At 42.2% G+C, this 14,828-nt stretch overlaps 1 protein-coding gene across 3 annotated transcripts in view; it reads left to right on the top strand.

The window, feature by feature from the left end:
- Nucleotides 1-14,828, top strand: part of SCN4A (sodium voltage-gated channel alpha subunit 4) — a 209,632-nt gene that overhangs the window by 61,255 nt on the left and 133,549 nt on the right. For 2 of the 3 annotated variants that reach the window (XM_063132886.1, XM_063132904.1), the window contains exons 3-7: nucleotides 736-843; nucleotides 5,028-5,128; nucleotides 6,188-6,316; nucleotides 6,694-6,785; nucleotides 8,683-8,943. In XM_063132886.1, the coding sequence (XP_062988956.1) occupies nucleotides 736-843; nucleotides 5,028-5,128; nucleotides 6,188-6,316; nucleotides 6,694-6,785; nucleotides 8,683-8,943 (691 nt within the window). The remainder of the gene's footprint in view (nucleotides 1-735; nucleotides 844-5,027; nucleotides 5,129-6,187; nucleotides 6,317-6,693; nucleotides 6,786-8,682; nucleotides 8,944-14,828) is intronic. The other variant, XM_063132895.1, reaches the window with a different exon arrangement.

The following is a 14,828-nucleotide window of genomic DNA, read 5'->3' as shown; positions in this document are numbered from 1 at the left end:
CAGTTGCACCTCTTTGCCCCTGTGAGCAGATGCCCTTCACCTGGACACATTCTGTCATGGACCTCCCCACTCCTGTGGATGTGAAATCCTAATATACCCGGGTTGTAATACCACAGGCAACAAAACCCAGTACCACAAAAAAAGTCAGCACCATAATGCAGCTCCCGGCAGCTATGCAGCTCCCGGCCATATTCCCTACCCAGGACATTATTGTATGCTGGCCATCCCCACCACTGCCTGCTCTCATGCCAGCCACCTGGAAACTTTGGTTAAAGGGCCTACCAAAGTGCAATTGGAGGAGGGCAGAGGGCACCTTATCCAGGGCTCTCTCAAATCTTTTACAAGTCCTGATATCTGGTTTTGCCCAAACCTGTTGTATATATAGAAGGAACCATCTCCACCCATTTCAGAGCGGTGACCCATTAAGACTCTGTTTGACATTAGCCTAACAGAGGATTCTGATCACCCTCAGAATAATGACATTGCTCAGGGGGAGCCATGAGAATTTAATCTGGGCAGACTCTACACTGCTGCTTTAAAACAGTTTATAACAGCAGTGACAACTGTTGGGGCCCAGGACACACCCTGTATACAGTTTTCAAACCATTTCCAAAGTGTCATATCCTGCTTGGTGTAGATCTGGCCCTGGTTTCAAAGTAATTTTGTAGTGTAAAAGGCAATTTTCTGTGACTTGTGGTTATTACTAAGTGTCCTTTTTTCCCTTCTTATCCTCAGACATACATCCTCCTCAACAAAGGAAAGACCATTTTCCGGTTCAGTGCCACCCCTGCTCTCTATATGTTGGATCCTTTCCACCCTGTCCGGAAATGTGCCATTAAAGTGCTTATACATTCATATCCTTCATGCTGCTTGAACAACCGTGGTTTTACCTCAGAAGGAAGTTGTGGGTTTTGTTGTTGTTGTTACTGTAGGAGCTGCAGAGTTGAGACTCAGTTCAGTGTTTTGCAAAGGCCTCACTAGTCATCCAGAGACGATGACTGTGAGCATCTTCAGACGGGAGTTTTTTTATGCAATCATCATGGTTTGGTCACTGGTTTTCCCATGAGCTTTACATGATACCATCACCATGCAGTTGCTGTCTCATGACTTCTCCCACTTTTCATGCACTATTTTGCTATGGGGAAAATACGGTATTTTTGGCAGTCATGTGATGAAACTGCCATTGTTTCCCCATGTAATCCTTCCATTGTGCTATGTCCTGCTTTGTGTGGGCAGGTGTTGGGCGGTGCAGCATTGGGAGTGTCTCCTCCCATGCCTCCAACCCTCCGCTCCTGTTCGGCTCTGTATTTCAGGAATGCCTAAGCAGATAGGCAATGAGGAGGGGATGGTGGTTACAATGGACGTGAGCATATGTAACCTGTTTCCATTTAACCCCCCCTACTCAAACGAGAAAAGTGTTACTGTTGCTTTTAGAGTGTTTTCAGATGGGAAGGAAATGCATGGCTGGGAAGCATGGTCATAGCTGCAAAGAGGCTCTTCAGGGACAATACTGATTTGCACATGGCGTTGGGGGAGGCAGACTTCTGAACATACAGACTTTCCGGTGTGTGTGTTTCCAATGATGCAGACTTCTGAACTTGTGAGGAAGTGTTTCATTTCATGCTGAGAGAGGGGAGGGGCTATGCCATAGGGGTGGACAACCGATAAGACCCTGCCAGGCTCCACCCACCCTTGCAAAGGGCATATAGTGTTATGCATAAAAAGAAAACCTGGCTATATAAAGACCCCATTGAAATCCCGAAAAGAATTCAGAACATGAAGAAGCGGTAAATCACAGGAGAACACGCCTGTCTGAAGACACCCTGTTTCTTTTAATTCTTGAAAAAAATCCCATACCATTTCCATATCCAGCAACTTTTACAGAAACAATTACTTCTCCACTGTCTCTAGCTCAATGAAGTCTAGATGAGCTGATATAACTGCCAACATTTGCCAATTGAAAATCCGAAAGAGGTTGTTTAGTCTCGTGCCCTTCCCTTACAGTCCCCATCCCTCCATTCAGCTCACATTCCTAAATATAGAGGGCAGCGGAGGGGGGCAGTCAAGGTGTTTAATGTTGGCATATTTTAAGTCTGAATAGAGTTAAACATTTATTCTAAACTCTAGCTTTGATTGGGCTGGCAGGCAAAGCTTCATCACACCTGCACGTTTGCCCTGGTTTACTCTCAAAATATCCACCCTCGTTTCCATAGCATATGAAAGCTTGCAGACTTGCACCTGTGTGCTTGTATGTTCCAAGTGTCTTGACACCTTTCCTGTACTGCACGGTGCACGTTGCTGTTATCCTGCTGAGGTTTATTCTCACCTTGTTGTTTTCGCCATCACCTCCACCCATTGTTCTCCTTTGTACCTCCCCCTTACAGTTTATTGGTAGTTGGAAGTTGGACAACTCCCCCTCCATTCATATTTACCAACAGCCGGGTCTTGCACTGCTTTTTCATTGGGAGTAGCTTCTCTTGTTACTGAACAGTTTTGGATAATAATAATAATAATAATAATAATAATAATAATAATAATAGGCGTATGCGCGCGCCTCTTACAGCTGGTGTGAAACATTTCCAAATGAAGCAATACCTTTTGTTCCAGAGTGACTGTTTATAATCCATACATTATAATCCATTTACCCATACATTAACTCATTAATCAACTACAACTACTATCAGCTGCCAGTGGAGGATGCAGTGTTCCCAGAGCACTTCTTTCCAGTTTGCTATTTTAAGATTTAAAAAAGAAAGCTTCTGAGTGACCACACTATTAAAAATCAGTTCTATATGTATTTACTCAGAAGTAAGACTCTCTCTGTTCAATGGGGTTTACTCAAAGGTAAGCGTGCATGTGATTTTAGCAGTTGAAATCAATGGAATTTACTTTTGAGTAGGAACAGCAGATCTGTAGTTTATGAACTTGAAGATGCACAGCTTTGCATGATCAAAGCAATGGAAGATCAATCCTACGATCCTTCGCAATGGTGGACTATGAGGAAAAGACTTAAAGGGGGGAATTTAAAAAATCATCAAGGGATGACCCAATCTGATTCAAATTTGGTACGCTGAAAGCCCTCCTTAAGAGTTATCACTGTGCCAATTTTGATCTCTTTATCTTTAAAAATGAGGGCGCTGCTGGCAAGGAGGGTGCATTTCCCACATTTCTTTCAAGGTGAAAATGCCTACTCAGGAGTAAGAACATAAATGGGACCTCTTCTTGCTCTAGAAGGACTGCTTATAACCCACATGCAAATTTAATCCATAGATTCAACCAACTAAACTCGTATCAGTTGCCACTGGAGGTTGCATAGTATTCCCAGTGTCACGCACTTCTAATCGCATGAAAGAATGGTTTTTCACAGATGCATCCTGTTCATTTCAATGGGCCCGAAACACAACCACCCTTCTGTCTTCGGTAGGGTGACCATATGAAAAGGAGGGCAGGGCTCCTGTATCTTTAACAGTTGCATAGAAAAGGGAATTTCAGCAGGTGTCATTTGTATGCATGTCGCACCTGGTGAAATTTCCTCTTCATCACAACAGTTAAAGCTGCAGGTGCTGTACTGCAGCTATACTATGACCAGATTTAAAAGAGGGCAGGGCACCTGCAGCTTTAACTGTTGTGATGAAGAGGAAATTTCACCAGGTTATCCATATATACAAATGACACCTGCTGAAATTCCCTTTTCAATACAACTGTTAAAGATACAGGAGCCCTGTCCTCCTTTTCATAGGGTCACCCTAGCCTTTGGATACTGAGCTGAGCGAACATGGGAAGGAAGGGACAGCTTGCTTCGTGGGAAGGGGAGCCCAGCTGCAATCCTGCATGTGCTTACTTGGAAGTAAGCCTCATCAGACCCTTGGATTGAGGGTGACTTATTCAAAAGGAGAGAGGGAATGGGGAGGGGAGAGAAGCTACACAGTCAGGCCAGGCCAGCTTAACACCTTGGTGGGGAGAGCATGCTAGGTAACCTCTCCCAACCTCCTAGGGGATGAAGATGAGGAACACCCTCCCTCACTCCCCCCCAACGATGTTACCAACACATCCCCCTCTCACACACACCCCAAAAGCAAGTCATGAAGCAAAGGTGGAGGAACGAAAGTACAATAGACTGTTCTTTCATTCAACTCAGCAGCCAGGAAGCAGGAGGAGGAAAGGGTTTGAAATGGAATTTAAAAACACACACTGGAGAAAAGGCACACCCCTCTCTTTCATCATCAATACTGCCCCTTGAACACACTTTCGTCAGCAAGACCGCCCCTTGAAAACACGCCCACAGAACATTGGATTGAAAACAATGGATGAAAATACATGTTGAACTTTGAGCGGTGTGCTTTTTGCATTACTGGACTGGACTTTCCGCATGCCAAAAAACGTTGCTAGGGAGGGTGGGAAAAGAACCGCAATCACAGCAGGACATAGTCGACGTCATCCAAGTCCTTTGCATACAATGCACTGCTACAGCAGACTATAACACTGGTGTGATGAAGCACACCAGCAGCCCATGTTTAGCAGACTCCTTATAAAGACCTAAGTTTTTACAAGGAGATCATCTTTTATCTTGCAGTTCAGATTGTTCAAGGTGGTGATATTTTTAGGGTTTCCAGCAATCTGGCAGTTGCACCCCAGCATTCCCCATAATATTACGAGGGATCCTGTGACAGTTTACTTTGGGGCTGTGCTTCATAGTTGCCTTGGCAGGCAAGCAGCGTGATCCAAAGAGCTCCTTAGGCATGCCCAAGTGCTGATGAGTGTCTGGTAGAATTGCTTTTTGTTTTCCTTTGAACAACAGATTAGCATACCATATCTTAAACTGCTTTTGAAAGTCCCCCCAATTTTAAATGCTGATTGCCATGAAGACTGCTTTTTGCAAAGCATAAGCCCAAAGTCATGTTGGGCTTCGCAGAACTAACTGAGCTATGGTTCTTTAGATTTCAGACAAAATTGCAGCCAGTTCTCCTGTGTTTACCAAATGGATTTGTCTTGGGAATTTCAACCGTAGCTTCATGAGTTTCCTTGACCTTGTTTTCAAATTATTCAGCATGTTTATCATGATAACCATCTTAACCAATTGCGTCTTCATGGCCATGAGTGACCCGCCACCGTGGGCCAAGAACGTGGAGTAAGTGTTATTTTTCCTTACCGTCTTTCCTTTCTTTCTCTACTAATAGTCTACAAGTCTTTATAGCTTGGGGTGGGTGGGGGAAGAAAGAATCAAAAGGGCTGGGATAGACAGTCTTAATTCAGAAAGGAAGATGGATGGGTAGATGAAGAATTCTGTGGGATCTGAAAGTCTGCAGTAGCTATAACCAAACATCAGGCTGTTGTTGTAGGGGGGAAAGCACTGCAAAACTGTCATGATCCAGCTATCTTGACAAGAAGGAGATAAGGCATGCTTTTATTGTTGTTCCATTGCCAGGCTCAATCTTTTCATTTTAATCCAAGATATTTGTAAACAAAATGTAGTTGTTCCATGAGGAAGAAAGGACATTCCACAGATTCTTCTCAGGGTCAAGATGGGTAATATAAAAAAGAGATCACAGTGCATCCTCCAATCAAGGGCTGGAACTAGATTCTCCACTGAAATGATAAATGTATGTGTCCCAGCAAATTGAACACTGGCTCAGTCATCAGTCTGGCCCCTCTCTCTGTACTTCAGGTGGACTCGCCACTTTTCTATATTTTTAAAGCATCAATGTCTTTATCTGTTTATTCATCACCTTATGCATTTCCAAATGATTTTTTTAAGGTGCAAATCTGCTCCTAGGTGGGCAGTTTCTTGATGACATGGCAGGGCACCAACAAATCGTCACCTTCTGGAACCTTTTTCTGTTGCAATTGGCAAAACTGCTCCCCCCACACCCCGAGTTTAACCCTAAAGGGGGAATAAGGATCTTGGGCCTGAGAAAGATTTCTGATTCTGGGTTGTAAATGAATCTCAGAAGGAAAACTCAAGCAAATTCTCCCGCTAACTTAGAATTGCTTGTGGAAATGTGAATTTATATTCTCTTGCTGCAAATTGTATGCAACTTACACCATTTTGGGATGCTATTGACTTGACTGGCTTTTAGGAAACATGCTGTAAAACATTGGATCTTGATGTGTAATTTTTTAAATTCAATTCTTGACATTTTTGAAATTAATTCTGTTCCCCCACTCTCTAACCCTTCACTGTTCACAGATATACCTTTACTGGCATTTACACCTTTGAGTCTATGATCAAGATATTCGCCCGGGGATTCTGCATTGACAGCTTTACATTTCTGCGAGATCCATGGAATTGGCTGGATTTTAGTGTCATCGTTATGGCGTATGTTGCATGCAGCAGCACTGTGGGAAGCCAGCTGTAGGAAACCAGAGAGTGTCAGCATGGGCGGGGTGGGTGGGGGAATGTCTCATGTGTGTACTCTAAGGAGACAGCAAGCACTGGAACTACATTTCCAATCCACCACTCCACTCCCCAAAATGTTTTAGTCTGTTATTTTCAGTATTTATATCCCACATTTCCTGCAGACAGGGGAGTGGACTGTACTCCATCCCCCTCTTTCTACATGATTGCAGCAGATCCTGGTTTAAACACAGAGATCAGCTGCTATCATGTCTAAACTTGTGTTTCAATACCTCTGTCTCCAGAATTGTATCTCTCTGTCCTCCTAATTAACAGCTGTCTTGCTCTGTCTTTTATAGTTATGTTACAGAGTTTGTAGATTTGGGCAATGTCTCTGCTCTACGGACATTCCGTGTTCTCCGAGCGCTTAAAACCATCACAGTCATTCCAGGTGAGTATTGTTGGGGGTGGAGATATTCCTCTAGGTTTGCTTTTTTTCATACAAATCAGTCAGACAGTGAGCACGCTTCATCTGCCCCTTGCATCTTGTAGGGCCCTTGATTTGTATTATACATAAGACTTTTCAATTATCATTATTTCAAAAAGAAAAGAAAAAATTAACTCAATCTCTGATGAAAATTAAGACCAGACTTTGAAATGTTGGTACACAGTATCAAGAGAAAAGCTCTTCCAGCAGATCAGTTGCTCTTGAAAGTGGGGAGAAAGAGATAAGGGACTGCTTCCCCCAAGTTGTCTGCCTCCAATTTCAATGCAGTATAATTGTTCTGAAATATATACTTTTTAAAATTCTTTTTATTAACTTTTACAACAATTAGCAAAAAAATTAAAAGAAACATAGTACATAAACAAAAAATAGCATTTGTATCATATATTCAAGCTTAATCTATTAAACATATTCATGCTCAACATAAAAGTGCACCCCCCACCTCGGGATCTCATTCCTGTTTCCAAAAACTCATAGTTTCTTCTGTTGGTGGTTTCCCGCTTCCCTTAGAAAACACAAATACTAAGAACTTTTTCCAAATTCCCTCAAAATCATTCGTTTTTACTATACCTCTTTTCATTTTAATATTACATGTCAATTTATCATTAATAGCAATATCCCACACTTCTTTATACCATTCTTCAATACAATAATCTCCTTGTGTCTTCCAGTTCCTAACTACGATTAACCTTGCAGCCGTCAGCAAATTCGTTATCAGTTCCTTAATTTCTTTAGTACATTTAAGATCTTCTTGCACTGAGAGTAATGCAATCCTTGGTGTGTCCTCTATTTTCATTCCAACAATCTGCTCGATCTCGATGAACACCATCTTCCACAACTTTTGCACATATTTCCAATCCCACCACATATGTAAATACGTTCCTTTTTCACCACAACCCCTCCAACAATCTGCTGAATGCTGATTATTAATCTTATTTAATCTAACCGGAGTTAGATACCACCTCCATAAAATTTTGTAATAATTCTCCTTTATTCTTACTGACATATTTCTAAACACTCTCTGTCTCCATAGTCCTTCCCAACTCTGCTGTCCTATCTGTATCTTTAAATCTGTCTCCCAAACCAATTTTCCTACACTATCCGACAATCCTTTCTCAGTTAATATATTATATAATTGACTCATTAATACTTTTGTCCCTATATTTTGTCCCTTATCGATTTTTTTTAATTAATTGCTCAAACTTCGTCATCTCTCCACACTCTCCATTTTCTCTTACCCAATTTTTAGTCCATTGTTCCAATTGCCCATAGTTTAACCACGTTAATTTTATATCTTTCAAAAGCCCTTCCATCTTCTCTCTTGTATTCATCCCTCTTAACCATTCTCTTAATTTCATTTTAATTTTCTCTATTAAAACTTTGCTTAATCTATTCTTTAAATCTTCAGGAAAATTCTTTAACATTATCACCGGTGTTAAAAAGGAGCTGCTTGAGAGCAATTCCTTTTTATATTTGTTCCAAAGTTCCCAATGGAACTTCAGAAATTGATTACCTAAATCATCAACCCATTTTCTTTTCCCTCTTTCCTTAAAGAATACATTATGCAACTTTAATTTTATATTACTTGTGCTTTTTTCCTCCATCCAATCTAAATCACCTACACCTAAAATTGCTTCAACTGAAATATATACTCTTGAGCATTGGGAAAGGCAGGTTAGAACACCAAAATTAAATTATATTGGCCTTCCAGTTCTTGTTCAATTCAAAATATGCCGCCGTTAAAGTGTCTTACCATCTTATTGTAATAATAACAATGCCAGAAGACCCGTCTTGTCGCCTGTAACAAACAGTAGTGCCTGTTTCTCTACCCACCTTCAACCAGGGCTAAAAACAATTGTGGGTGCCTTGATCCAGTCTGTGAAGAAGCTCTCTGATGTCATGATCCTCACAGTTTTCTGCTTGGCTGTCTTTGCCCTCATTGGCCTGCAACTTTTCATGGGGAACCTGCGGCAAAAGTGTGTCCGGTGGCCACCCTTCACCAATGACACCCTGCAAGAGGATGCCTTTGACAACACTCTGTATGGTAACACCACACTGAGTAGCAATGAGACATTTGACTGGAATTTGTACATCAACGATAAAGGTAAGTAAGGCAATCCAAAATAACGATATTTTGGCTTGCAAAGATAACTACCAACACTTGACCACATATTGAGCAAAGATGCATACACAGGCCTTCCTTTAATGGTTTCTCTCCTTGCATATAAAGCTGCCTTATATCAGGTCTGGCCACTCAGTTCTGTTTGCTCTTCCCTCAGACTGAATTTTTTTTTCCCAGCACTGTTTCCTGAGCTTAGCTCTTTTGGGGGGTGAGCATCATGCTGCTCATGTACCTGTACTTGGAGGAGGGCCAATGCACTGAAGCTCAATCCAGACAAGATGGAGGTGGTTCATGGAGATGGGTGGTTCAACCCGTTTTAGATGGGGCTGTACTTCCTCTAAAGGATCATTCACAGTCCAAGGAGCAGATAGATCCAGAACTGAAACTAGCGCCTATGCACTCAGCACCTTCTACCAGCTAAAACCAGCTGTGACGTCTCATGAACACACAAAACCTAACCACAGTTATTCACAGCCCAGGGTCAGCACCCAGCATAATTTGGGCAAATGCAAAGGCCCACAGAGCCCACTAAGGCTGATGCCAGGATTTTAATTTAATTTTCTTTTGAAGGCTTGGCACTGAAAGGAAAAATGCTAGCTTGAACAGCTGCTGCAGCTAGCGTTTTCCTTTCCGGAGGCCTCTGGACCTACCCCAAAAACACTTCAGAGAAAGAAGATGGTGGCCACTGCAGCAACCCTTCCTTTCAATGATGAGCCATTAAAAAGGCGAGGGGGAGTTGTGCTGACCTGGGTGAGGTCATTGCTCCCACACCTCGTAAGCTTGCCAGGGGAGCAAGCTTATTCATGGGCAATGATCACCAAGGCTGGGTATGTGGTACAGGTGCAAAATACAGCTTTCTGGCAATCTCAGGTTTTCTTTTTCTTTCTTTTTTAAAAGGAAGTTTCTAGTCCTTCTGGCTTTGATAATAAGCTGGAAAATGTGTGAGCAATGCCTCTACAAATCTCAGGAGCCAGGGGATGGCAAAATATGATTTCCTATGTTTAGAGGTGGGGCTTCAGCACCCAGTATAGGTCATTGTCCCTCCCCATGGCTAACAGAACCAGAATAAAATATGTAAAATAAGAGAATTCTTTAGCATATTTGCTCAGTTTGCATCATTTTTACAATTTACAAAATTGAACTTTTCAGTGCGGTATCTGGAGTGCACAAATACAGGTTTTATTTTTTTTATTTTTTGTGAGGCAACCACAGCTCTATTAACTTGCCTTCAAGTCTCAGATATAATCTTGTCCCCACACTATACTCACATAAATTTATTTGAGGTGCAGATGTTTTCTCTGCTGATATGTAATCTTGAGGTATTGGGTTAATATAATAACTTGGGTAGATGTTCTGATTCTTGGGCAAAACCATTTTTGGCACTACTTTCAAAATTTGGTGCTAGTTTCTGCGTTTGGTATCAAATTACAGGTTTTCAGGGTCAATGAGTAGAATACATTATTTTAATTGTTGGAGTACTCCTTCCACTATTTTCCAAGATGTAACTGAAATGATGTCTCATTTTCTTGACAAATCAACATACAAATGTGGTTTTGGCTTTAAACTGTAAGTTTTTTTCAACTTATGAGGTCAAGGAGGTCAACAGTGGCATTAATTTTGAGAAAAGACATTCCTTCTGGCATTTTTAAAAATGGCATCCAAACTTCCCCTCTACAATAGGCCATGTAATGTGAATGTGTAGTTTATATGATCATTTTTTGGGATGGTGTAAAAGCTGGAATGGAACGGAACAGGCCAGAACGACCCCATTATATTAAAAGACCATACCAAAAACAGTGGCATGTGTTAGCAACACTTGGGAACAATATTTTAGGACTAAAACCATGCCAATATTATATCACTATTAACCCCAGAACTCCCAAAACAACGTCCGGAACAGAATGGGATGGCCGGAACGGCCACTACTGAACGAGCGATATCAACCAAACTCACCAGTCATGCATAACTCCATGGCAGGGATGCAATAAGCCACAAAAGGTGCAAAGAAACTGCGTTCCGATAACCGTTCCGCGCACAGCGCATACTGCGCAAAACGGACAGGGACAGCAGCTTCCAAATGAAGTATGTTAATCAAGTACTGTTAATCAGGTACTGTTAGCGGGTGGTTCATCTGTCCGGCGAGGTGATGTTTGCCCTGTCCTGGACGGGGTTGCACTCTCCCTAAAGGATCGGGTCCGTAGTTTGGGGGTGCTCTTGGATCCAGAACTGTCACTTGAGGCACAGGTGAACTCAGTGGCAAAGAGCACCTTTTATCAGCTTAGGTTGATATACCAACTACGCCCTTATCTGGACAGAGATAGCCTAGCTACAGTTATCCATGCTCTGATAACCTCTCGCTTGGATTACTGCAATGCGTTATATGTGGGGCTGCCTTTGAAAACGGTCCGGAAGCTTCAACTGGTGCAAAACAGGGCAGCAAGGTTATTAACAGGGACTGGCTGGCGAGATCACATCACGCCAGTCCTTTTCCAGCTTCATTGGCTGCCAGTCCAGGTCCGGGCCCAATTCAAAGTGCTGGTATTGACATTTAAAGCCCTAAACGGTTTGGGGCCAGGTTATCTGAAGGAACGCCTCCTCCCATATGTACCTACCCGGACCTTAAGATCATCTACAGGGGCCCTTCTCCGTGAGCCCCTGCCAAAGGAAGTGAGGCAGGTGGCTACTAGGAGGAGGGCTTTCTCCGCTGTGGCACCCCGGTTGTGGAACGAGCTCCCCAGAGAGGTCCGCCTGGCGCCTACACTGTACTGCTTTCGTCGCCAGCTGAAGACCTTTTTATTCACTCAGTATTTTAACACTTAATTTTAACTTTCATTTAAATTTTACTGTTTTAACTCTGTATTTTAATCTTACATCAACTTTGCTGTGTGGTTTTATCCTGGTTGCGCTTTTTATACTGTATTTCGTAATTGTGGTTTAACCTGTTGGGTGTTTTACTGTGGTTTTAATTTTTGTGAACCGCCCAGAGAGCTTCGGCTATTGGGCGGTATAAAAATGTAATAAATAAATAAATAAATAAATAAACTCACCAGACACACAATACTAGGTGAGCCTGACGTAATAAGCTCCAAAAATTACCCCCAAACCACGTTCAGATACCCGTTCCGGGCAAAAACGCGTATTGCGCAAAATGGGCCGTAACGGCAGCTTCCCAATGAGGTAAGTCAACCAAACTCATCAGACGCACATAACTATGTGGAACAAATATAGAAAGCTCCAAAAGTTGCCCCGAAACCACGTTCAGATACCCGTTCCGGGCAAAAACGCGTATTGCGCAAAACAGGCCGTAACGGCAGCTTCCCAATGAGGAAAGTCAACCAAACTTACCAGATGCACATGACAAGGTGGGACAAATATAGAAAGCTCCAAAAGTTGCCCCGAAACCACGTTCAGATACCCGTTCCGGGCAAAAACACGTATTGTGCAATTTTTTGAGCTTTTTGCCTGGAAAGGGTGTCTGAACATGGTTTCGGGGCAACTTTTGGAGCTTTCTATATTTGTTCCACATAGTTATGTGTGTCTGGTGAGTTTGGTTGACTCACCTCATTGGGAAGTTGACGTTATGGCCCATTTTGCGCAATACGTGTTTTTCCCCGGAACGGGTATCTGAATGTGGTTTGTGGGCAATTTTTGGAGGTTATTACATCAGGCTCACCTAGTAATGTGTGTCTGGTGAGTTTGGTTGACTCACCTCATTGGGAAGTTGACGTTATGGCCCTTTTGCGCAATTATTATTATTATTATTAATTTATATAGCACCATCAATGTACATGGTGCTGTACAGAGTAAAACAGTAAATAGCAAGACCCTGCCGCATAGGCTTACATTCTAATAAAATCATAATAAAACAATAAGGAGGGGAAGAGAATGCACCAAACAGGCACAGGGTAGGGTAAAACTAGCAGTATAAAGTCAGAACAAAATCAAGTTTTAAAAGCTTTAGGAAAAAGAAAAGTTTTTAGCTGAGCTTTAAAAGCTGCGATTGAACTTGTAGTTCTCAAATGTTCTGGAAGAGCGTTCCAGGCGTAAGGGGCAGCAGAAGAAAATGGACGAAGCCGAGCAAGGGAAGTAGAGACCCTTGGGCAGGTGAGAAACATGGCATCAGAGGAGCGAAGAGCACAAGCGGGGCAATAGTGTGAGATGAGAGAGGAGAGATAGGAAGGAGCTAGACAGTGAAAAGCTTTGTAGGTCAACAGGAGAAGTTTATATTGGATTCTGAAGTGAATTGGAAGCCAATGAAGAGATTTCAGAAGTGGGGTAACATGGTCAGAGTGGCGAGCCAAGAAGATGATCTTAGCAGCAGAGTGGTGAAAGAAACCAACGGACTGATGTGAGAAGAAGGGAGGCCAGTGAGAAGAAGGTTGCAGTAATCCAACCGAGAAATAACCAATGCATGAACAAGAGTCTTGGCAGAAGAGACAGACAAGAATGATCGAATCCTGGCAATATTATACAGGAAAAAACGACAGGATTTAGCTACTGACTCGATATGAGGAATAAATGAGAGCGAGGAATCAAATATAAAGCCAAGACTACGAGCTTCCTTGACTGGAGTAAGCATAACATTATTGAGAGTAAGAGAAAATGAGAGATGAGAAGGTTTAGGAGGAAAAACAAGCAATTCGGTCTTTGCCATATTAAGTTTCAAACGACGATGAAGCAACCAAGCTGAGATATTTGAAAGACATGCCGAGATACGATCGTGAACATCAGGAGAAAGATCCGGAGATGAAAGATATAATTGTGTATCATCGGCATACAGATGATATTGGAGGCCATGAGATTGAATAAGATTACCCAAGGGCAACATGTAAAAAGAAAACAACAACGGGCCAAGCACCGATACGTGTTTTTGCCCGGAACGGGTACCTGAACGTGGTTTCGGGGCAACTTTTGGAGCTTTCTATATTTGCCCCGTCTTGTCATGTGCATCTGGTGAGTTTGGTTGATTTTCCTTATTGGGAAGCTGCCGTTACGGCCCATTTTGCGCAATACGTGTTTTTGCCCGGAACGGGTACCTGAACGTGGTTTCGGGGCAACTTTTGGAGCTTATTACATCAGGCTCACCTAGTAATGTGTGTCTGGTGAGTTTGATTAACATACTTCACTTGGAAGCTGCTGTCCCTGTCTGTTTTGCACAATATGCGCTGTGCGTGAAACGGTTATCGGAACGCAGTTTCTTTGCACCTTTTGTGGCTTATTGCATCCCTGCCATGGAGTTATGCATGACTGGTGAGTTTGGTTGATATTGCTCGTTCAATAGTGGCCATTCCAGCCGTCCCATTCTGTTCCGGACGTTATTTTGGGAGTTCTGGGGTTAATAGTGATATAATATTGGCATGGTTTTAGTCCTAAAATATTGTTCCCAAGTGTTGCTAACACATGCCACTGTTTTTGGTATGCTTTTTTAATATAATGGGGTCGTTCCGGCCTGTTCCATTCCGTTCCGGCTTTTACACCGTCCCTCATTTTTATAGTTTACTACTACTTTATTGCATCATTCATTTTTTAAAAAAGGTATACAATTTGAGTATATTTTATTTTGTATATTTGTCAGGTATGGTGGGCATGATGTAGGCAAAAGATCACTGATTGGTACAGATCTTTTATACTCACTGAAATGTAGCCTGTCAAGTGTTACATTTGGAGTGAGATTTCTAGATGCATACAAGGTACTTTTCCACTTCCTCAAAATGACAATTGTCAGGCGTTCCCCCAAATTCATTAGGCAAAATTCATTGAAAGTTTATGCTTGCCACATTTGAGTAATTTTGGTTTTCCAATGGAATTTTTGAAGTAGGTTAGAATTTTATATTCGTCTCCAAGAGCAAGGGTTATGACCAATGGTT

The sequence above is a fragment of the Elgaria multicarinata genome, chromosome 1, assembly GCF_023053635.1.
Source record: "Elgaria multicarinata webbii isolate HBS135686 ecotype San Diego chromosome 1, rElgMul1.1.pri, whole genome shotgun sequence".
In the NCBI taxonomy this organism is placed as follows: domain Eukaryota; kingdom Metazoa; phylum Chordata; class Lepidosauria; order Squamata; family Anguidae; genus Elgaria; species Elgaria multicarinata.
Note: the sequence above shows the minus strand (reverse complement) of the source record. Positions and strands in the feature narration are given on the sequence as shown.